The following is a 23676-nucleotide window of genomic DNA, read 5'->3' on the forward strand; positions in this document are numbered from 1 at the left end:
TCCGTTTGCTCGTTTTCATCTCAGACCTCTACAACTGAGCATGCTCAGACAATGGAATGGAGATTATGCAAATTTGTCTCCTCAAATAGATCTGGATCAGGAGACAAGGGACTCTCTTCTTTGGTGGTTGTCGCCGGATCATCTGTCCCAAGGGACGTGCTTCTGCAGACCCTCTTGGGTGATAGTGACAACGGACGCCAGCCTGATAGGTTGGGGTGCAGTCTGGAACTCCCTGAAGGCTCAGGGTGTGTGGACTCGGTCGGAGTCTCTACTTCCCATCAATATTCTGGATTTGAGAGCAATATTCAATGTGCTTCAGGCTTGGCCTCAGTTGGCTTCGGCCAAATTCATCAGATTCCAGTCGGACAACATCACGACTGTAGCTTACATCAATCATCAGGGAAGAACAAGGAGTTCCTTAGCGATGACAGAAGTAGCCAAGATAATTCAGTGGGCGGAAGATCACTCTTGTTATCTGTCGGCAATCTACATCCCAGGAGTGGACAACTGGGAGGCGGATTTTTTGAGCAGACCAACGTTTCATCCGGGGGAATGGGAGCTCCATCCGGAAGTCTTTGCCAACCTGGTTCTCAGATGGCGCAGGCCAGAGCTGGATCTTATGGCGTCTCATCAGAATGCCAAGCTCCCGAGATACGGATCCAGGTCCAGGGATCCTCAGGCCGAACTGATAGATGCCTTGGTCGTTCAACCTAGCTTATGTGTTCCCTCCATTTGCTCTCCTTCCTTGGATGATTGCTCGAGTCAAACAGGAGAGGGCTTCGGTGGTCCTCATCGCTCCTGCGTGGCCTCGCAGGACTTGGTATGCCGATCTGGTGGACATGTCATCTCTGCCACAGTGGAAGCTTCCATTGAGGAAGGACCTTCTCATTCAGGGACCCTTCCATTATCCGAATCTAATTTCTCTGCAGCTGACTGCTTGGAGATTGAACGATTGATTTTATCTAAGCGAGGGTTCTCTGATTCGGTCATTGATACCTTGATTCAGGCACGTAAGCCTGTTACTAGAAGAATTTACGATAAGATATGGTGTAAATATCTTTATTGGTGCGAATCCAAAGGCTACTCATGGAGTAGAGTTAGGATTCCTAGGATTTTATCTTTTCTCCAAGAAGGTTTGGAGAAAGGGTTGTCAGCAAGTTCCTTAAAGGGACAGATTTCTGCTTTATCTATTTTGCTACACAAGCGTCTGGCAGATGTTCCAGATGTCCAATCCTTTTGTCAGGCTCTGACTAGAATCAGGCCTGTGTTTAGACCAGTTGCTCCTCCTTGGAGTTTGAATTTAGTTCTTAATGTTCTTCAAGGGGTTCTGTTTGAACCTATGCATTCCATAGATATTAAGTTATTATCTTGGAAAGTTTTATTTTTGGTTGCTATTTCTTCTGCTCGCAGAGTTTCTGAGCTTTCGGCATTACAATGTGATTCTCCTTATCTTATTTTTCATTCCAAAAAGGTAGTGTTGCGTACCAATTCTGGTTTTCTTCCTAAGGTTGTTTCCAACAAAAAATATTAATCAGGAAATTGTTGTTCCTTCATTGTGTCCTAATCCTTCTTCTAAGAAGGAGCGTCTGTTACATAATTTGGACGTAGTCCGTGCCTTGAAGTTCTACTTGCAGGCGACTAAGGATTTTCGTCAATCATTTTCATTATTTGTTTTTTTTTCTGGGAAACGTAGGGGTCAGACAGCTATGGCTACCTCTCTTTCTTTTTGGTTGAAGAGTATCATCCGTGTTGCATATGAGACTGCTGGACAGCAGCCTCCAGAATGAATTACGGCTCATTCCACTAGGGCTGTGGCTTCCTCATGGTCATTTAAAAATGATGCTTCTGTTGAACAGATTTGCAAGGCTGCAACTTGGTCGTCTCTTCACACTTTTTTCCAAATTTTCCAAATTTGATACTTTTGCCTCGTCCAAGACTGTTTTTGGGAGAAAGGTTCTTGAAGCAGTGGTGCCTTCTGTTTAGGTTCCTGTCTTGACACTCCCTTTCATCCGTGTCCTATAGCTTTGGTATTGTATCCCATAAGTAAGGATGAAATCCGTGGACTCGTCGTATCTTGTAAAAGAAAAGGAAATTTATGCTTACCTGATAAATTTGTTTCTTTTACGATACGACGAGTCCACGGCCCACCCTGTTTTTTTTTCTAAGACAGGTCTTTATTTTTGTTAAACTTCAGTCACCTCTGCACCTTGGCATTTCCTTTCTCTTCCTAACTTCGGTCGAATGACTGGAGTGGGAGGGAAGGGAGGAGCTATATATACAGCTCTGCTGTGGTGCTCTTTGCCTCCTCCTGCTGACCAGGAGGCGATATCCCATAAGTTAGGATGAAATCTGTGGACTCGTCGTATCGTAAAAGAAACAAATTTATCAGGTAAGCATAAATTTCCTTTTTTAAATTTAAAATTAAAATAAAAAAAATCTAAAATTACATAAAACAAAATAAAACCTAAGATTAAATTTAAATAAAAAATCTAACATTACAAAAAAGTAAAAAAAATCTAAGATTACATAAAAAAATAAACGAAATTATCCCAAATACATTTTTTTAAACCTATTCTAATACACCTATAAAACAAAAAAGCCACCCCAAAATAAAAACACACCCTAATCTAAGACTAAACTACCAATAGCCCTTAAAAGGGCCTTTTATAGGCATTTCCCTGAAACAATCAACTCTTTTACCTAAAAACAACTACAAATTAACCTCTAACAGTAAAATCCCACACACACCCAACCCACCAAAATAAAAAAGACTTCTATAAAAATCTAATCTACCCATTGCCCCTAAAGGAGCATTTGTATGGGCATTGCCCTTTAAAGGGCACTCAGATCTTTTGCTGCCCATTAAAAAATAAAAAAATCCCTAATCTAAACACCCCCCCCCAAAAAAACAAAAAAACGAGTCCCAAAATGTATCAAGTAGTATTGGTACTTTAGTCTTGGATTAGGGTGTGCTTTTATTTTGGGGTGTTTTTTTTTTTGTTTTTATATGGGTATTACATTAGGTTTAAAAAAAAAAATATTATTTTGGATAATTTTGTTTATTTTTTTATGTAATCTTAGATTTTTTTATTTACATTTAATCTTGGATTTTTTTTAAAAATGTAATGTTAGGATTTTTTATTTTAATTTTAAATTAGGATTTTAATTAATTTATTAGTAAAATAGTCTTTTTATTTTATGTAATAGGGGTTAATTTAGGGGGTGTTAGGTTAGGGGGCTTAGTGATTAGATTAATACTTTGCATTGTGGGGGGATGGCGGTTTAGGTTTTAATAGTTTAATTAGGTAGATTGGATTGTGGGGGGATGGTGGATTAGGGGTTAATAGGTTAATTAGGTAGATTGTGTTGTGGGGCATGGCTGTTTAGGGGTTAATAGGTTAATTAGGAAGATTACGTTGTGGGGGTTGGCGATTTGGGGTTTAATAGTTTTAATATGTAGTTTGCGATGTGGGGGGTTGGCGGATTATGGGTTAATAGTGTAATTAGATACTTTGTGATTTGGGGGTTGAAAGATTAGGGGTTAAAACATTTATTAGTTATTGTGTTGGGGGGATGGCGGTTGAGAGGTACATATTGCGCATGCGTTAGGTGTTTGTTAAAACTTCCAGGGAGTTACGGTGCTCATATACTCAGCGCAAGGCTTGCTGCGCCTGCCTATGTGTGGTGAGGTGAATATGGAATACAATTTCTCCATTTTCGCCATGTAAGCCCTTGCACTGAATATGTGATACCGACTTGTACACCGGTTCTATGTTAGTTTATTGGAGTAAAAATAGTGGCCGACGGGTGAAATATACGTGCTGCATTTGTATGCAGCGCCGTATATGTGATTGCAACATCCATCTAAAAATAGCCGATACCAGCTTTTGCAGGCGACTCCGCGTTTGTGATCGGGCCCCAGGGGAGGAACTGACATTGGTGCAGTAGGTGCAGTGGCACCAGGGTCCACTTACTGGTATCTATCTATCTATCATCTATCCGTCTATCTGCACCAGGGCATTCTGTTAAGTAGATCAGCTACTGACAAACACAGCAAGAGTTTGCATATTAACCATAGGGAATTAGTACAGAGAAATAAATACCATTACATCCTAATGGCAGCATCAATATTTTTTTGCTTCAATACAATTGGTAGTCTGTAAAAACAGTTCTAATTTTGAGGATGGTAATTCAACATTTAGAAAGAACATATCTGATCTGGGAATAGTAAACAGAAAAATAATTGTAATCTTATTTTTACATAACAGGTTTAACATTTAATATTCTCCATTCCAAATTACACATATGTATATTCTGTTTTCCTTATAATTGCATTTTACATGGTATGTGTGATCTTTTTTTTTTCTTCCATTGTTTTTCATTAGGTTTATAAAATAGTATATACTGGCAACTTTTAAACCACAGAGAGATCAAATATGTCATAATTCAATCTGTATAAATAAATTAGATCGGACAAAATGCATCTGAAATACATTTGTCAAACCATACCTTATACCACAAACTTGCATTTATATTTACAGTTTGAGTAGCAAACATTATTATAATAGTGCCAATAATGTAATGTCTTTGCAACATCTTTGTGAAACCAAATTCAGATATGGACCATCATGTGGAAAGTTTGGATATTGTATAAATATCTGTAAAGAAAAATATGAGCCAAAAATCTTTATTGCTCCTTTTATAGTTTACTGCTTACATTGGAAGTTGTTATTTTTCCAGTGCTAAAAATGTTTTTCTATCTTGAGAAAGTCCATGTTTTTAGTCAAATTTCATAATTCTTCCAATCTTTATACATATTCCAGTCTAATCTTCTCTTTCGTTATTGTAGCCCATTGAAAAAGCCACCTGCAAATTATATGCTGTTCAAAAAATTGCAGTAGCACTGAATGGAAGGTTACCTCATAAACAGTGCTTGAGGCCTATCTATTCAACTTGACAGATGTTGCTATTGAACTGAAAAACATAAATCACAAGTATTATTAACTGAAGAATTATCACTGCTGGGATTATTGTATTCAGGCACAAAAATTGAATAAATTAGATGTGCACATTGGATGCAAATGTGAATCAATAACCTTAAATTGTCAAGTTAAAAAAGTTACTCCATGCCTAAAAAGCTTGTGTCTTTCATAGTCATATTTATATGCTGAAAACATTCTCACTCTGCAATTCTTGGAAAGCTGTGGATGGGCTCTGGAACGTGTGTTTTATTTACTGTTATAATGTGGACAACAAAATCTGTGGCAGGTAAAGGGACCATGTGCCTGAAAGACTATTGGATCATTTTGTTAGTATTTACATACGTTGACATTGAAAGCAACAGCAACATTTTGAAGTTGCTGTTTTCATATATTTACATTTACCTATGGACATTAAAGGGACATGAAACTCCTAATTTTTCTTATGATTCATATACAGCATAACATTTTGATGAACCTATCAATGTATTTCTGTTATCAAATGTGTTTCATTCTCTTGGTATCCTTTGAAGAAGGAGCAGAAATATACTACTGGGAGCTAGCTGAACACATCAAGTGAGCCAGTGGCAAGAGGCATATGTTTGTAGCCATCAATCACCATTTAGTTCCCAGTAGTGCTTTGCTGCTTCTGAACCTATGTAGGTATGCTTTTAAATAAAGGATATCAAGAGAGCAATGCAAATTAGATAACAAATAAATTGGAAACTTGTTTAAAATTGCATGCTTTATTTTGAATCATGAAAGTAATTTTGACTTTAGTGTATCTTTAAAAGGGATCCTTATGTGTTTATAGCCATGAGATTGAACCCTTCTGAATTTATGAGGAATAGCCTTCCAGGAAAGGTGGTTGACGTTTGAAGAATGTCCAGGATAAGTAAAAATAAAATAAACTTCCAATACTCCAAAGATAATTTTTTTTTAATGTTACATAGCTTTTAATTTAATTACATCACAATTACTCCAAAACAGACAAATAAAGTGCTACAACTATAAAAAGGCATTAAAGTTAATATTGGTTTGATACTGATTTTAGTCTATTTTTACAGACAAATAGTTATGTTAGGATAACATTTTGGATTAATTCTTTAATATAGATATTGAAACTGTGAGTTAATCTAGCATGTCATGAAATAAACATTTTTTTATAATTATTTCAGAAGAGCTGGTACGGATAAATTGTTTTAAATACCATGTATTGATAACACAAGCAGAGAGAATTCTTTGTGAGATTACAAATAATAGTAAGGCCCAAAAAGTCAGTAATCCGAGCTGCTCACATGACTCTTGAATGCTTTCAGTGCCTGGTGTTTGTAGGGTTATATGTTTCAGTAGCACTGAATTCATTTTGTATAATGAACTTTTTTGACAAATTTGCATAAGGTATTAGGTTATTTCTATAGTCAAATGTCCTTTGTTCTATTGATATCCTTTATTGAAGAGTAAAATAGGCAGGCTGATAGGAGCTTAGAAGTGTGCACGTGTCTATTGCAGTCTATCGGCTAGATTTGGAGTTTTGTCGGTAACGACCCGAAAATCTAACGCTGGCTTTTTTCTGGCCGCACCATAAAAATAACTCTGGTATTGAGAGTCCACATAAAGGCTGCGTTAGGCTCCAAAAAAGGAGCGTAGAGCATTTTTAACGCAGCTTCAACTCTCGATACCAGAGTTGCTTACGCAAGCGGCCAGCCTCAAAAACGTGCTCGTGCACGATTCCCCCATAGAAAACAATGGGGCTGTTTGAGCTGAAAAAAAACCTAACACCTGCAAAAAAGCCGCGTTCAGCTCTTAACGCAGCCCCATTGTTTGCTATGGGGAAACACCTCCTAAGTCTGCACCTAACACCCTAACATGTACCCCGAGTCTAAACACCCCTAACCTTACACTTATTAACCCCTAATCTGCCGCCCCCGCTATCGCTGACACCTGCATTTTATTTTTAACCCCTAATCTGCCGCTCCGTAAACCGCCGCTACTTACATTATCCTTATGTACCCCTAATCTGCTGCCCCTAACACCGCCGACCCCTATATTATATTTATTAACCCCTAATCTGCCCCCCACAACGTCGCCACCAGCTACCTACACTTATTAACCCCTAATCTGCAGAGCGGACCGCACCGCTACTATAATAAAGTTATTAACCCCTATTCCGCCTCATTAACCCTATAATAAATAGTATTAACCCCTAATCTGCCCTCCCTAACATCGCCGACACCTAACTTCAATTATTAACCCCTAATCTGCCGACTGGAGCTCACCGCTATTCTAATAAATGTATTAACCCCTAAAGCTAAGTCTAACCCTAACACTAACACCCCCCTAAGTTAAATATAATTTACATCTAACAAAATTAATTATCTCTTATTAAATAAATTATTCCTATTTAAAGCTAAATACTTACCTGTAAAATAAATCCTAATATAGCTACAATATAAATTATAATTATATTATAGCTATTTTAGGATTAATATTTATTTTACAGGCAACTTTGTAATTATTTTAACCATGTACAATAGCTATTAAATAGTTAAGAACTATTTAATAGTTACCTAGTTAAAATAATTACAAAATTACCTGTAAAATAAATCCTAACCTAAGTTACAATTAAACCTAACACTATACTATCATTAAATTAATTAAATAAAATACCTTCAATTACCTACAATTAAACCTAACACTACACTATCAATAAATAAATTAAATACAATTCCTACAAATAACTACAATGAAATAAACTAACTAAAGTACAAAAAATAAAAAAGAACTAAGTTACAAAAAATAAAAAAATATTTACAAACATAAGAAAAATATTACAACAATTTTAAACTAATTACACCTACTCTAAGCCCCCTAATAAAATAACAAAGACCCCCAAAATAAAAAATGCCCTACCCTATTCTAAATTACTAAAGTTCAAAGCTCTTTTACCTTACCAGCCTGTAAAAAAAACATACAATACCCCCCCCAACATTACAACCCACCACCCACATACCCCTAATCTAACCCAAACCCCCCTTAAATAAACCTTACACTAAGCCCCTGAAGATCATCCTACCTTGTCTTCACCTCAGCAGGTATCACCGATCCGTCCTGGCTCCAAAATCTTCATCCAACCCAAGCGGGGGCTGGCGATCCATCATCCGGTGGCTGAAGAGGTCCAGAAGAGGCTCCAAAGTCTTCATCCTATCCGGGAAGAAGAGTAGATCCGGACCGGCAACCATCATCTTCCAAGAAGCATCTTCTATCTTCATCCGATGAGGACCGGCTCCATCCTGAAGACCTCCGACGCGGACCCATCTTCATCCGGCGACGTCCAGCTGAAGAATGAAGGTTCCTTTAAGGGACGTCATCCAAGATGGCGTCCCTCGAATTCTGATTGGCTGATCGGATTCTATCAGCCAATCGGAATTAAGGTAGGAATATTCTGATTGGCTGATGGAATCAGCCAATCAGAATCAAGTTCAATCCGATTGGCTGATCCAATCAGCCAATCAGATTGAGCTTGCATTCTATTGGCTGTTCCGATCAGCCAATAGAATGCGAGCTCAATCTGATTGGCTGATTGGATCAGCCAATCGGATTGAACTTGATTCTGATTGGCTGATTCCATCAGCCAATCAGAATATTCCTACCTTAATTCCAATTGGCTGATAGAATCCTATCAGCCAATCGGAATTCGAGGGACGCCATCTTGGAACCTTCATTCTTCAGTTGGACGTCACCGGATGAAGATGGGTCCGCGTCGGAGGTCTTCAGGATGGAGCCGGTCCTCATCGGATGAAGATAGAAGATGCCGCTTGGAAGATGATGGTTGCCGGTCCGGATCTACTCTTCTTCCCGGATAGGATGAAGACTTTGGAGCCTCTTCTGGACCTCTTCAGCCACCGGATGATGGATCGCCAGCCCCCGCTTGGGTTGGATGAAGATTTTGGAGCCAGGATGGATCGGTGATACCTGGTGAGGTGAAGACAAGGTAGGATGATCTTCAGGGGCTTAGTGTTAGGTTTATTTAAGGGGGGTTTGGGTTAGATTAGGGGTATGTGGGTTGTAATGTTGGGGGGGGGTATTGTATGTTTTTTTTACAGGCAAAAGAGCTGAACTTCTTGGGGCATGCCCCGCAAAGGGCCCTGTTCAGGGCTGGTAAGGTAAAAGAGCTTTGAACTTTAGTAATTTAGAATAGGGTAGGGCATTTTTTATTTTGGGGGTCTTTGTTATTTTATTAGGGGGCTTAGAGTAGGTGTAATTAGTTTAAAATTGTTGTAATATTTTTCTTATGTTTGTAAATATTTTTTTATTTTTTGTAACTTAGTTCTTTTTTATTTTTTGTACTTTAGTTAGTTTATTTCATTGTAGTTATTTGTAGGAATTGTATTTAATTTATTTATTGATAGTGTAGTGTTAGGTTTAATTGTAGGTAATTGTAGGTATTTTATTTAATTAATTTAATGATAGTATAGTGTTAGGTTTATTTGTAACTTAGGTTAGGATTTATTTTACAGGTAATTTTTGTAATTATTTTAACTAGGTAACTATTAAATAGTTCTTAACTATTTAATAGCTATTGTACCTGGTTAAAATAATTACAAAGTTGCCTGTAAAATAAATATTAATCCTAAAATAGCTATAATATAATTATAATTTATATTGTAGCTATATTAGGATTTATTTTACAGGTAAGTATTTAGCTTTAAATAGGAATAATTTATTTAATAAGAGATAATTAATTTTGTTAGATGTAAATTATATTTAACTTAGGGGGGTGTTAGTGTTAGGGTTAGACTTAGCTTTAGGGGTTAATACATTTATTAGAATAGCGGTGGGCTCCAGTTGGCAGATTAGGGGTTAATAATTGAAGTTAGGTGTCGGCGATGTTAGGGAGGGCAGATTAGGGGTTAATACTATTTATTATAGGGTTAGTGAGGCGGATTAGGGGTTAATAACTTTATTATAGTAGCGGTGCGGTCCGCTAGGCAGATTAGGGGTTAATAAGTGTAGGCAGGTGGAGGCGACGTTGAGGGGGGCAGATTAGGGGTTAATAAATATAATATAGGGGTCGGCGGTGTTAGGGGCAGCAGATTAGGGGTACATAAGGATAACGTAGGTGGCGGCGCTTTGCGGTCGGCAGATTAGGGGTTAATAAGTGTAGGTAGCTGGCGGCGACGTTGTGGGGGGCAGATTAGGGGTTAATAAATATAATATAGGGGTCGGCGGTGTTAGGGGCAGCAGATTAGGGGTACATAAGGATAACGTAGGTGGCGGCGTAGGTGGCGGCGTAGGTGGCGGCGCTTTGCGGTCGGCAGATTAGGGGTTAATAAGTGTAGGTAGCTGGCGGCGACGTTGTGGGGGGCAGATTAGGGGGTTAATAAATATAATATAGGGGTCGGCGGTGTTAGGGGCAGCAGATTAGGGGTACATAAATATAACGTAGGTGGTGGCAGATTAGGGGTTAAAAAAATTTAATCGAGTGGCGGCGATGTGGGGGGACCTCGGTTTAGGGGTACATAGGTAGTTTATGGGTGTTAGTGTACTTTAGAGTACAGTAGTTAAGAGCTTTATAAACCGGCGTTAGCCCAGAAAGCTCTTAACTACTGACTTTTTTCCTGCGGCTGGAGTTTTGTCGTTTTGTCGCTCACTTCAGACACGACTCTAAATACCGGAGTTAGAAAGATCCCATTGAAAAGATAGGATACGCAATTGACGTAAGGGGATCTGCGGTATGGAAAAGTCGCGGCTGAAAAGTGAGCGTTAGACCCTATTTTGAGTGACTCCAAATACCGGAGGTAGCCTAAAACCAGCGTTAGGAGCCTCTAACGCTGGTTTTCACGGCTAACGCCAAACTCCAAATCTAGGCCTTAGGTAGCAGTTTTTGCAACTATGTATGACATTGCTATAAACAATGTTGCAAACACTGCTGCCAGATTTCTAGACACATGCATTCTCTTTAGATCATCTAGGATTACTCTTTAACAAAAGACTCCAAGAAAACTAAGCAAAACTGATAATAAAAGTACATTGGGAAGTTGTTTAAAATGTAATGCTCTATCAATCCATTTAAGTTTAATTTTTAAATTACTGTCCCGTTAAAGGGACATGGAAGTCAAAATTGAACTGATAAAATTCAGATAGAACATAAAATTTTAAAAAAAATCAATTACAATTGCTCAATACATGTGCACGCTCTTGAGCCTACATCACTATGGTTCAATGGAAAGGAGCTAAGTTTCAACAAAGGATAATAAGAGAAAGAGGAAAAGTTGATAACAGAACATTGGATTTTTTTTTTATTTGTATTTTGTAAATACATCACTAAAGTTTACTTTTGGCTTCCAAATACCAGGATATGCATCAATTTGTTATTTCTCAATGCATAAAAGCAGGTAATTAAAGTCTTAAACTTGTGAGCTGTGTTGATGATGTCTTATACATAATCATGACATCACAGACTTTTGTGCATTCGATAAAATAGATTGAAACCCCATGAAAAGGAGTGACTACCTTTGTATTAACATCAACCTATAGCATGAAAAAAATATCAGTACAGCTTCTATGTTGATACTGCTACTTCCTAATGTTCTCTTAATGATTAAATACTGTAGTAGATATTAATACCTATTTTATTAATCATTCTTTCCCATTAATCACAGCAAAAAAAGGCAATGTTTTACCCATATATATGTTGTGGTTATGACATGTGGCCTCACTATTCTACTCCGTCAGCAGCCTGAGGCCTATAACTATATTTATGCGCATTGCAGTATGTAATATAAACTAATTTAGAAATTCCAACTTTTATCATCACTTTTTTTACTCAGTTTTAAATCCATTTAGACATGGATGAGTACAATTTTACATAATAGCTAGTGTTAGAAAAGCAAGTTCCAGCTTGTGACTTCCTTGTGATCCTAAAAAGGTCAGCTGTGATCACAAGTTTATACGGAGAGGTGCCCTTAATGACATGTGGCTGAGATCACAGGTCACATGATTCTTCTTATCTGCATTACTGCACTTATCATGTGTAATACATACAAGCAAAGAAAGAATAACTGAAGATCATAGGCAGCAGCAGATAATGGCCTCATACAGCATGACCCTTAACTCACTACTGTTTAATGAACTATTACAAAACTGCAGCGTTTCAAGGCTAAGGAAGGATACTGCGCTTATGGCAGTTTTTTCTCACTCGTCCGTATACATAATTCATTGTAAAATATGCAGCCTGGGGACTGAGCATATTTATGGCATTTCCCTAGTGATATCCTTTTTGTATTTTTTTGTTAGGCCCCTCACATTCACTATTAGAACTGAAGAAGGTTTTTTTGTCTTTATAAGAAAGGCTCCATGGTTTAGATTCACTATATCTCTCTTGGTCTGTGACTTGCAAGTTCTGGGAGAAGTGTGAGATTGCTCGTAGTATGCACTACAGGGACGTTGTACACTGAAATTCACGATGAGAAGAATAGACAAATGCAGTGCAATATAGTGCCCAATAAAATGCAGTCATTTAATGTAATGTTTTTATTGTTGTATATAAATATATATTTTTTACTTCTTTATTTTTTGGAAATAAGATTCCCAAAGAGACAGTAAGAAGGCTGTGCCCCTTAGCTCTGCAGGGCAGTAATCCTACAGCTCCTGTAATGCACTGCTATAAAGCCTCCATACATTGTGTTGGAAACAGATCACAGTTCTAGGTTCAACTTTTATTTTTTGTTAAAGGGACATCACACCCAAAATGTTTCTTTTATGATTTAGATACAGCACACAATTTTAAACAACATTCCAATTTACTTCTATTATGTAATTTCCTTCATTCTCTTGGTATCCTTTGTTGAAAAGCATATCTGGATAGACTCAGGAATTTGGAGCTAGCTGCTGATTCTAAATGTGCTCAGCTAGCTCCCACGAGTGCATTGCTGCTTCTTCAATTAAAGATACCAAGAGAATGAAGCAAATTAATAACAGTAGTAAAATGGAAAGTTGTTTAAAAATGTATACTCTATCTGAATTATGATATAATATTTTTAGTTTCATGTCCCTTTATATTCAGAGAGGGAGGACTGATAGCTATAAGCTTTAGGGAATCTCAGCCTGCAACCTAAAAGGGGCATCAAATTCAAAAGTTAATGTTTAATTATACACAGTGAAACAAGTATGCACTGCATGCTCAGTATTGTATTTTTCATGCTTTCATTGTAATTTAACTTTCACCTTTTCAGTGATGTGTACTCTGTGAAAATCAAAACCCCGCAACTCCTATATTCTGCCCGCTGATATCTATATGAGATCATTTATATCTGACCCTAATTGGCCACAGCAGAGGGAATACGATAAATAGCACTAAAGAAGCATTACAAAGAGTATGTCCATGTCCTGCTAAAAAAAAGACCTTTGATAATGTAGTGAATTAAGGGACATGAAACACAATTTCCCCCCCCCCCCATTATTCAGATAGAGCATACCATTTTAAACAGCTTTCTAATTTACTTCTATTATCAATTTTGCTTCATTCTCTTGGTATCCTTTGTTGAAGGAGCAGCAATTCATTACTGGGAGCTAGCTAAACACACCAGTAAGCCAATCACAACAGGCATATATGTGCAGCCTCCAATCATCAGCTAGCCCCATAGCATGAGCATACCTAAGTATGCTTTTCAGCAAAGGATAACAAAATAAGTAAGCAAATTAGATAATAGGACTGCAATGGAAAGTTGTTTAAAATTGTTTGCTGAATCATGAAATAAAACAAAATGGAGTTTCTGATGCATGTGAAAATGTCACTATAATATCCTTTTAATGTACAGAGAAGACGATATGCACGATACAATGATATATTTATATAGCTGCATTTAACCTTGAAAAAAATGTAAAATCTTTGTTGATTTATTTCTAATATTTTTCCCTACCTTAGATGACAACACAATCGTGTATGATTCTGGCAGAAATAAAAGGTGAGTATTTCAAGTGACATATTCTGTTTATGTAAAAAAATGTTGTCACAGTGCATCAGTATTTGTTTCTTTTTAATTATAGTTGTTTGTGTCAAAACATCAGTCTCCTACACTCCAATTCTAGGATGTGTTTGATTTTGTATATTTGGACTTTTATATATATATAAATGGCTAATTATAGTATATAGAAACAGAATACAGTAATGTTATTTAGATACATTTTCAGCTGCACCATATAACATACATAAGATGTTAGATAAAAATACATTGTTGTATGTTATCTGGTTATCTTGGAAACCCACTGAAGTATAAGAAGTGGCGGCATATAGATACTGTATACATTTAAAAAGGCTCACTTAAGAAAAGTCTTATTAGGGTCCATATTTTGATAGCTCTTGTACAGTAAGTTTAGTAATGTGTGCTATAATGTGTACCTCAGTGCAATATCCAAACGGATATTTCCTTGCTTGCCTGCAGGTCTACGCTATCATGTTTTATTGATATGCTATATTTTAAATTTTCTAAATAAAGGAATTTTTTTTAATAGAGTCTTATTCGTACTATGGATTTTTCTACAAATATAGCTAACCTTTTAGCAGCTATATAATGGGGTACCTTATTTGAGTGCAGGAACCAGAGAGACAGTTAGTACTTTTTTGAATAAATAGTGGGTTAAGGGAAAGCTGTGTAATTGTAAATGTAAACTAACAGGAAGTCCATAATTATTTACACCTGAGCTCAGGGACCCAGTTACTTATTGGCTTATAGGGACAAAACCCATGGAAAAAGTAGGCTTGCGCAGTACATGAATGTCCATTTTTCAAAAAATAAAACCTTGTAGGGTCGATCACAATCCTTAAAAAGAACTTATACAAGGATTTTTAACAGAGAAAGACCATTAAAATGCATGGGGATTTTTGGTGATAAATCATTTGAAGTTTTTCTAAGGGATTCTGATTGACCACTGTATTTGTAAGACATTTTGAAGCATTCTCCTTTTGGTAGAACAGTGAAAATGTTGAATACCATGTCCCTGTAAAACCTATGCGAGCGCTATAATGAGACTCCATATTCACACTTATTATACAAATCACCAGCGAAGATTAGCAAGAAGTAGCTGTCAGCCAATGGGCATGAGTAGAAAATATGCGACTGATATTGCTATATTAATTGCAATTTGAATTAAAACAATCAATTTCAGGATTCAAATGTTTTAAATGCTGATAGAAAACAATTGAAAACAATATCCCTTTAATTTATCAGATTACTAGATGCTTTCATAATCTTTCCTGGCTACAGTAACAAAAATGACCTTTCATAAAAGAACTTTACTCCACTACCCTTTTCAAATAATAATCCCTTATCTCCCTCCTCAAGCTATGAATCTGAGTGGCATATGTGATATATATGACCCTGGCATACATTTGTGCAAGTTATCTCGCGGCTCTCTCTCTTGATAACAACAAGGCTGTGGTAATCAGGATTGATTTGCAAGTCTGTATGGGGGGTTACTTCAGGCTCCAGAAGCCTTTGTCTCAAGATTGTATAAGCAAGTGCAGGGTTTCACAAATATCCTCCTATTCCTGGATAGTGGCACCATTCATATATTTATTTTCTTTAAATAAAATAAAAAATATCTTTTAAAAGGACATTACTCTGCCCATTAGAATTCAAACTTAATCTAGTAAGTTTGTTGATGAATGCAAGAAATATTTTTATGTCTTAAAGAAACATTCTGGTGCAGATATTACGTGTTTAGGGCAAGATTACATATGCGGCGCAGGCTTCAGCGTAACATCTGAAACCCGCGCTGCCCGTAATTTCACCTCGCACATCGGGGTATCACATATATGGCGCCGTCAGATGCTAGACTGGCGTAAGTAGGACAAACTGGCGATCTTCAGAAATGTGTGCAAATACACATTTCAGTCGTCGCAAGTAACTTACTGCAGTATTATGTCCGCGTAAAGTGTCACTAAAGAGTAGTTTTATGCAAATGAGGATAACGCACGTAAAAAGGAAACCGGAATTAAACTAAAAAAGCGACATGTAATTACGCTATTCAAAATTCCTATATAAACTCCTGCGCAACCGCCATTGTCTTGAGTAGTGTTTGGATTGTTCGTTGAGCTACAACACACGGCCCAGGAGTGGAGGATTAGTTAGAGTAGCGAGAGAGGTGCAAACAGAATAAATAGTTAGGTCACATTGATGGATTGAGTAAACTTGTACACTTACTTACACATATTCTGACATATTGCACACATTGCATACATACATATACAAATACACAACACTTTTTTTTCTAACACCTGACATATTTTATTTTATTTTTACAGTGTTATAGGCTGAGGTTTGGTTGTGATTGTGTGTGACTGAACTGGGAGTGAGAAGGAGTGTGTGTAGTGTGATTAGTGTGAGGATGGCAGGGAGAGGTAGGGATGAGGGGAGAGGGGAGGATGGTAGAGGAGTGGCAGGGAGAGGAGGATAGGAGAGGACAGGAAGGGCAGTGCCCCCCCCCCCAACAGGGAGCAAGTGGAGTCGGGAGAGGGAAAGCCAGAAGGGATGATGGGAGGAGAGATGCCAGAGAGCCCCAGATACCAGGCACATCCAGGAGAGGGACAGAGGGTGCACATGGGTACAGAAGGGGGCAGGAGGGAGAGGATAGGGAACATACACTTCCAGGGACATCACAGGGGGGAAGCCAAGTGGCCATGGAAGATGAGAGGCTGAGATGTCCCAACTTCTCATTTGATGAAAATGTTGCCCTAGTCCAGGCTATCATGGACAACTACAGGGACCTCTTTGGGCAGGAGAAGGACAAAGGCAGTGCTAAAAATTGGACTGCGTGGATGGCGGTAGAGGATGCCGTCAATAGCGTGGCCCCGCAGAGGAGGACTGTAGAGGGCCTGAAAAAGAGGTGGAATGATTTAAGAGGCAGGTCAAAGAGAATATGGGGCAGGAAGCTGTCCACCAGAAGGGAACAGCTGGTGGTCCATCCCTGGAAATGGAGTACAACACCTGGCAGGAAATGATACACAGATCCCTGAGTATCACAGCAGTCCATGGACTTCCAGGGGCTTGTGACTCAGGGGTTGCAACCACAGCACATCATGCTGGTGAGTAACATCCCACACACCTGTATTATATGTAATTGCAATACAACATCCTTTAATATCACACATTCATGTACATGACGAGGATCATGTTATTGTATGAAACCTCCTGTCACAAGGATAGAAACAGCCATGCCAGCACCACAACAACCACCACCACCACCAATCTTCAGGCAACCGCAGGAACAGTGTGCTGCCAGGCATGAGCATGGTTGGATGGCTTCAGTTGAGGACCCGGGAGTGATGCCACTGACATTTCCATATGAACCCTGGCAACATTCCTGGCCAGAGGAATATCCTCCCTTTGGTTTTGAGGGGGAGCCAAGACAGGCACAAAGGGTCCATGTATTTAAACCTCCCACAACACAAACACAGTCTCATGTCAGTCACAGACTATTTCACAGGATGGGCCAATTGTAGAGGCTGAGTGGTCACACACTGGTCATCAGTGGGAATACCAATCATCTATGAGAGCTCCACCATCTTCTTCACTGGGACGAGCTCCACCATTTTATTCACTGGGTTGAGCTCCACCATCCTCTTCCCTGGGACAAGCTCCAACATCTGCAGAGGAAAATACAGCAGAAGCTACAATTGCCCCTCAAGCACCAGAAGCTATAATTGCCCCTCAAGCACCAGAAACTACAGCTGCCCCTCAAGCACCAGAAAAGACAGCTGCCCCTCAAGCAGCAGAAACTACAACTGCCCCTCAAGCACCAGAAGCTACAACTGCCCCTCAAGCACCAGATACTACAGCTGCCCCTTAAGCACCAGAAACTCCAGCTGCTCCTCAAGCACCAGAAAAGACAGCTGCCCCTCAAGCACCAGAAACTACAGCTGCCCCTCAATCAACAAAAGCACATCCACAAGCATCACCTCTTCTACAACATTGTTGCCCTCAAGCAACTGCCAGCGCTGTTGCTCAAGAGTCTGTGGATGCATTGTATTCTCCCCTGGGTGAGGAATACATTATACTCCAGAGGAGGCTCATCAGAAGCACTGAGAGCATACAAAGAGGCCAAGAGAGGGTCTTCAGGGGCCAAGAGAGGTTACACAGACGTAGCATAGAGCTGCAGAGGGACATCACAGCATTGTTAAGTGCAAGTGTTCAAAACCAGTCACAGATGATGCAAATTCTGTCTGATATGCAGATGCAGATGGACAATAGATGGAGAGAACAAAATCAACTTTTGGGTATGTTGGTTGAGCACTTTACACACCAACAGGACACTGCCTCCAGCCTATCATCTGTGGCCAACACACCAGCAGAAACACCAGAAACTGCTAGAACAAGGAGAATAAGGCAATCCACTACAGGCACTTCAGCTCCCTCATCCAAGAAGCCAAAAACAAAAATAAATATATTATTATAGTTCACCATAAACATTGTCCTCTGTTATTTACCATGTAATTGTTATACACATCCATGTGAGGTGTGTTTTATTACACTAATATTGTTAAAACATATAATAGGACCTGTGCTGAAATGGCAATAAAAAACAGGTAACATTATCATGTTTATGACATATTTTTGAACTATAACTCACATTCACATAGGTGTGTATGAAGGGTACATATAATAATATTCACTTATAAGATGTAAATCAATGTATCTCACATCCAATATAAATTGACACATGGGTATATATATAATACTGATGTTACTGATAGGGTGTGCATTGTCAGGTGTTTTAAGGCTGCAGGTGAGAGGTTGTACTGTTTGTGATTGGTTTGACATAATTGCAGAGGAGGAATATTGATTTAAAGGGTTTAAAGGGACAGTTTACTCAAAAATGTTCTTCCCTTTAATTTGTTCCCAATGATCCTCTTTACCTGCTGTAGTGTATTAAATTGTTAAAAAGTATTTCCTTTACCCTTATGATTGCATTTGAAATATTTTATTTAGCCTGTGGTATTCCCACCCATCCTTAAATATTTTGGCTTCAAGTCCAAGCTGTGTTAACACAGCCAGTAGAATAAATTACACTCCCAGTGGGTTCTAGAAGAGATAAGGTAATAAAATGTTAATTTTCCATTGTTCTCTTCAAGTATTGGTGATTGGTTTATGGACAGATATAAGATAAAGAAGCAGGTATATGTACACAATGTGATAAAGTAATGAGATCTGATTATACCTACAAGCTCAACCTATTGTATTAGGTTGTGACTTCAAAACACAAAATCAGCTATTTCATATACATAAATAAATCTTAAAAAAGCAAATCTCATACATTTTATACTCTGCAGCAAGTAAAAAAGTAATTGGAAAGAGAAAAAACTATTTTATAGTATACTGTCCCTTTAACTATTTGAGAGGCTGCTTAAATGTATGTGTTTGTTAAGGCTTCCAGGGAGTTATGTTGCTTTTTTAGTCAGTGCAAGGGTTGCTGTGCCTGCCTATGTGTGACAAGATAAAAATGGAGTAGAATTTCTCAATTCTGCGCACGTAAGCCTTTGCGCTTTATATGTAATACTGAATGGCGACGCCAGTTCTATGTTAGTTTATGGGAGTAAAAAATGCGGACGATGGGTAAAATATACACGCATAACTTGTATGCTACGCCGTATATGTGATACCAAAACCGCGTAAAAACTGGTGTCGCCCGCAAAAGCATATGTTATCTTGCCCTTAATTTGTTGGAGCAGAGCTTCTTAAACTTTTTCACCTGTGACCCCTTTTTGTATTTAATTTTTTTTTGTGTCGCCCCAATTATTATAATTTATTCCAAAACAAACCTCTTGTCAGACAAATATACATTTTTTAATACATCAATACACCACAAAAGTGTGGGGACTATAAGTAAATTCAGCTTTCATAGTCATTGCTAATCAATAAAAGTTAGACTCTGTCTAACTCCACGTACCTGTAGGCTTCTTCCCCACATGTGGTGATGAGTAACACCCACACATTTCAAGTGGTATAAAATTATCTATGTGCCTATCTCACATTAAAGGGACACTAAACCCAAATTATTTATCAACTTTCTAATTTTCTCCTAAAATCAAATGTTCTTCATTCTCTTGGTATCTTTATTTGAAAAGCAAGAATGTAAGTTTAGACGCCGGCCCATTTTTGTGAACAACCTGGGTTATTCTTGCTGATTGGTGGATAAATTCATCCACCAATAAACAAATGCTGTCCAGGGTTCTGGACTTTCTTTTCAAATAAAGATAGCAAGAGAAAGAAGAAAAAATGATACTAGGAGTAAATTAGAAAGCTGCTTAAAATTGCATGCTCTATCTAGGCTGACCATATTTCCTTGAGACAAAAACGGGACATTGAGATGTCAAAAACGGGACAGGGTTAAAATTCTTTATTCATAGGGAAAAAAAGTAAGATTTTAACAAAAGTTCTTTTATGACATGAATATAAACTATTGAGCCAACAATTATCCTTAGCTGAGTTGCCCAAAATCATTGTTACATGGTGGATAAACTGAGAAAAATGTGGAAATAGTTGCTTGATAATGATAATTGTTATTTATAACGTCTGTACAACCAGCACTGCAGCAGCATAATAATAAGCATAATTAATGACAATTTAATTGATTGACAGGCACAGACACTGGTCTTACTTTGGCCATGCACAATTCTTGCAGAACTTAGACATTTGATCTACTTGATCACTATGTTTGTATGTTCACACTGTGACACAAGAAGATGGTAAGAATTATCTCTCTGGTGATGGTCAGCCACTAATTCGGGTGATGGCAGAGGCAGATGATCATCACATCAGATAATGACAGATCTAGTCCGACTCCTGTCCTTACTAGGCACTAGCTAGTAGTTCTAACTTCCCTCTCGTGACCAGTCTCTCTCCTCAGTTCAGTCTGACAACTCACGACTGAGTCCTGACCTGCTGTCACTTGCTTTCAATGATCACGCCCCTAATTTTGAGTGCGGGCGGCATAGACGCGGTGCTGTGGATCATGTGGGCATGGCCACCCAACCCAAACCCTGCAGTTAAAAAAAAAAACTACCCTTCCTGCCGGCAGGGAGTTTAAAAAATGTTAGTAAGTGGTATGTGTGCTAAAAAATGACACTTGCGCTGGTCGCACAGTCTAATAACCCTCAAAACGGGACAAAATTAATATTATTAAAGAAACGACGGGACAGGGGAAGAAACATAAAATAACAGTACTGTCCCTTTCAAAACGGGACATATGGTCAGCCTAGCTCTATCTGAATAACAAAAGAAAAAAATTGGGTTCAGTGTCACTTTAAGCAAACTCATATACAAACACCACACTCACATTCATGCATTCCCACATATATAAACACATTTACAAACACACACACACACTCACACACATATACATACATACAAACACACTCACTCTCACACACACACACATACATACATACATACATACATACATACATACAAACACACACTCACATATACACACACACTCACAACACACTCTCATAGTACATGACAAAATCTTGTGGGGACCCCCATATTTTTTAAGGTACCACCTGGGGTGGGGCCCAAACCCCCCAGTTTAAGAAGCACTGTGTTAGAGCATATAACTTTGGCATTACTTAGCCTAGCTAACAATGGGGTTGATCAACTACAATATGTTTAACTCTCTCAAAGGGGTTAAATATAAGTAGATAGATAAAGTTCTGCTAAGAAACCACAAACGTAGCTCATGAGCAGAAAACAGTCAGTGATTTACATTGTATTCTGGTAAAGTGGATTATCAATGTTGCTGACAGTAACAAGCAAAATCATTGTCTGCAATTGTGATGAGGGTACTTGAAAGTTTAGATGTGGGTAATTGTTGGACAGAATTCAAAAACATGTGTTTGTACAATAACTTACATGTACACAGACTGCCTTTTATCACCTATGGACTGTATGGACATGATTGTGTCAAATGTAAGACTCTGTACATGTAAATATATATTTTAATACATCTTTTTTTAGAGCAGAATCATTGCTAAACCACCTTAAAGGGACACTGAACCCAATTTTTTTCTTTTGTGATTCAGATAGAGCATGACATTTTAAGCAACTTTCTAATTTACTCCTATTATCAAATTTTATTTATTCTCTTTATTTGAAATGCAAGAATGTAAGTTTAGATGCTGGCCCATTTTTGGTGAACAACCTGGGTTGTCCTTGCTAATTGGTGGATAAATTCATCCACCAATAAAAAAGTGCTGTCCAGAGTCCTGAACCAAGAAAAAAAAAGCTTAGATGCCTTCTTTTTCAAATAAAGATAGCAAGAGAACGAAGAAAAATTGATTATAGGAGTAAATTAGAAAGTTGCTTAAAATTGCATGCTCTATCTGAATCATGAAAGAAAACATTTGGGAAAAGAAGAGAGTAGGTTTTCCCCACTTTGTTTCCTACTGCACATGTGTGAACAGCAATTCACACTACACATGTCTGTAAGGGTTTGTGAGAGTTAGCAAAGGGTTTCAGTAATCATTGTAAAAACAAAAGGCATACAAATATACCCATTTTACAAAACAAAGCTGTATTATTCAATGCAAAATAGTTTTCACAATTGAAGCTACATTTGCATAAGTTTACGATTTGTGTTTAATGTCTATTTAAGCACCTACGTTAAAGTAATTAATAACATTTACATGTATTTTATTTTCCACATATTTGAAATAGATAAATAATATATTACTACCAGATGTACCAAAATACACTCGGAGAAACATTTTAGTTTTGTTCTCTTAAAATGTATGTTATCTCTGTAATTAAAGGGACACTGAACCCCAAATTTTTCTTTCGTGATTTAGATAGAGCATGAAGTTTTAAGCAACTTTCTAATTTACTCCTATTATCAACGTTTCTTCATTCTCTTGGCATCTTTATTTGAAATGCAAGAATGTAAGTTTAGATGCTGGCCCATTTTTGGTGAACAACCTGGGTTGTTCTTGCTGATTGGTGGATAAATTCATCCACCAATCAAAAAGTGCTGTCCAGAGTCCTGAACCAAAAAAAAACCTTCAATGCATTCTTTTTCAAATAAAGAGAAAAATTGATAATTGGAGTAAATTAGAAAGTTGCTTAAAATTGCACGCTCAAATCTGAACCACAAAAGAAAAAAATTGGGTTCAGTGTCCCTTTAACTGTAGTAGCGTGCCAGCACTGGTTTACCAAAAGTATTTTTGTGACACTTTATACCAGCCTTTGCCCAGCTTAGTAATATATACTGCAGCCAACATTGCATTTCCCTTGGTGGTTTATTTCATTATTTGTTGGATCACTTTTGTATAAACTGCACATAGAAATCCAGGAAAGCAAAAACAAAGCAAGAAAAGATGATGGTTCTTCCTCCTTGTATTGCACTTTCTCCTGTACATAGGTGTTCACTGGGCATATACTCATATACAAATGATCTTACATCTCATGATCAACAACAGCGCAGCAGGTTACCCTGAATCAGAAAAGTAATAGAAAAAATTGTCTTCTCATCAAATAGCACTGAGATAATTAGCTGCTTTTCACATGAATAGGGAATACGCCTACTTTAATGTTATCAATTTGCTATTTCATAAAGAGCTTTGAACTCACTAAGCCAGAAAAACTGTAGCAGAGCTATTAAGTTCTCTTGTGTTTTTGTTAATTCAGCAGCAGCAGCATGT

The 23676-nt window shown here is 37.9% G+C and overlaps 1 protein-coding gene across 1 annotated transcript in view; it reads left to right on the forward strand.

The window, feature by feature from the left end:
* SUSD1 (sushi domain containing 1) overlaps positions 1-23676 on the forward strand; it is a 365105-nt gene that overhangs the window by 298344 nt on the left and 43085 nt on the right. The window contains 1 exon segment of the mRNA XM_053700012.1: positions 13909-13948. Coding sequence (XP_053555987.1) covers positions 13909-13948 — 40 coding nt within the window.

The sequence above is a fragment of the Bombina bombina genome, chromosome 2 (genome assembly GCF_027579735.1).
Source record: "Bombina bombina isolate aBomBom1 chromosome 2, aBomBom1.pri, whole genome shotgun sequence".
Lineage (NCBI taxonomy): Eukaryota > Metazoa > Chordata > Amphibia > Anura > Bombinatoridae > Bombina > Bombina bombina.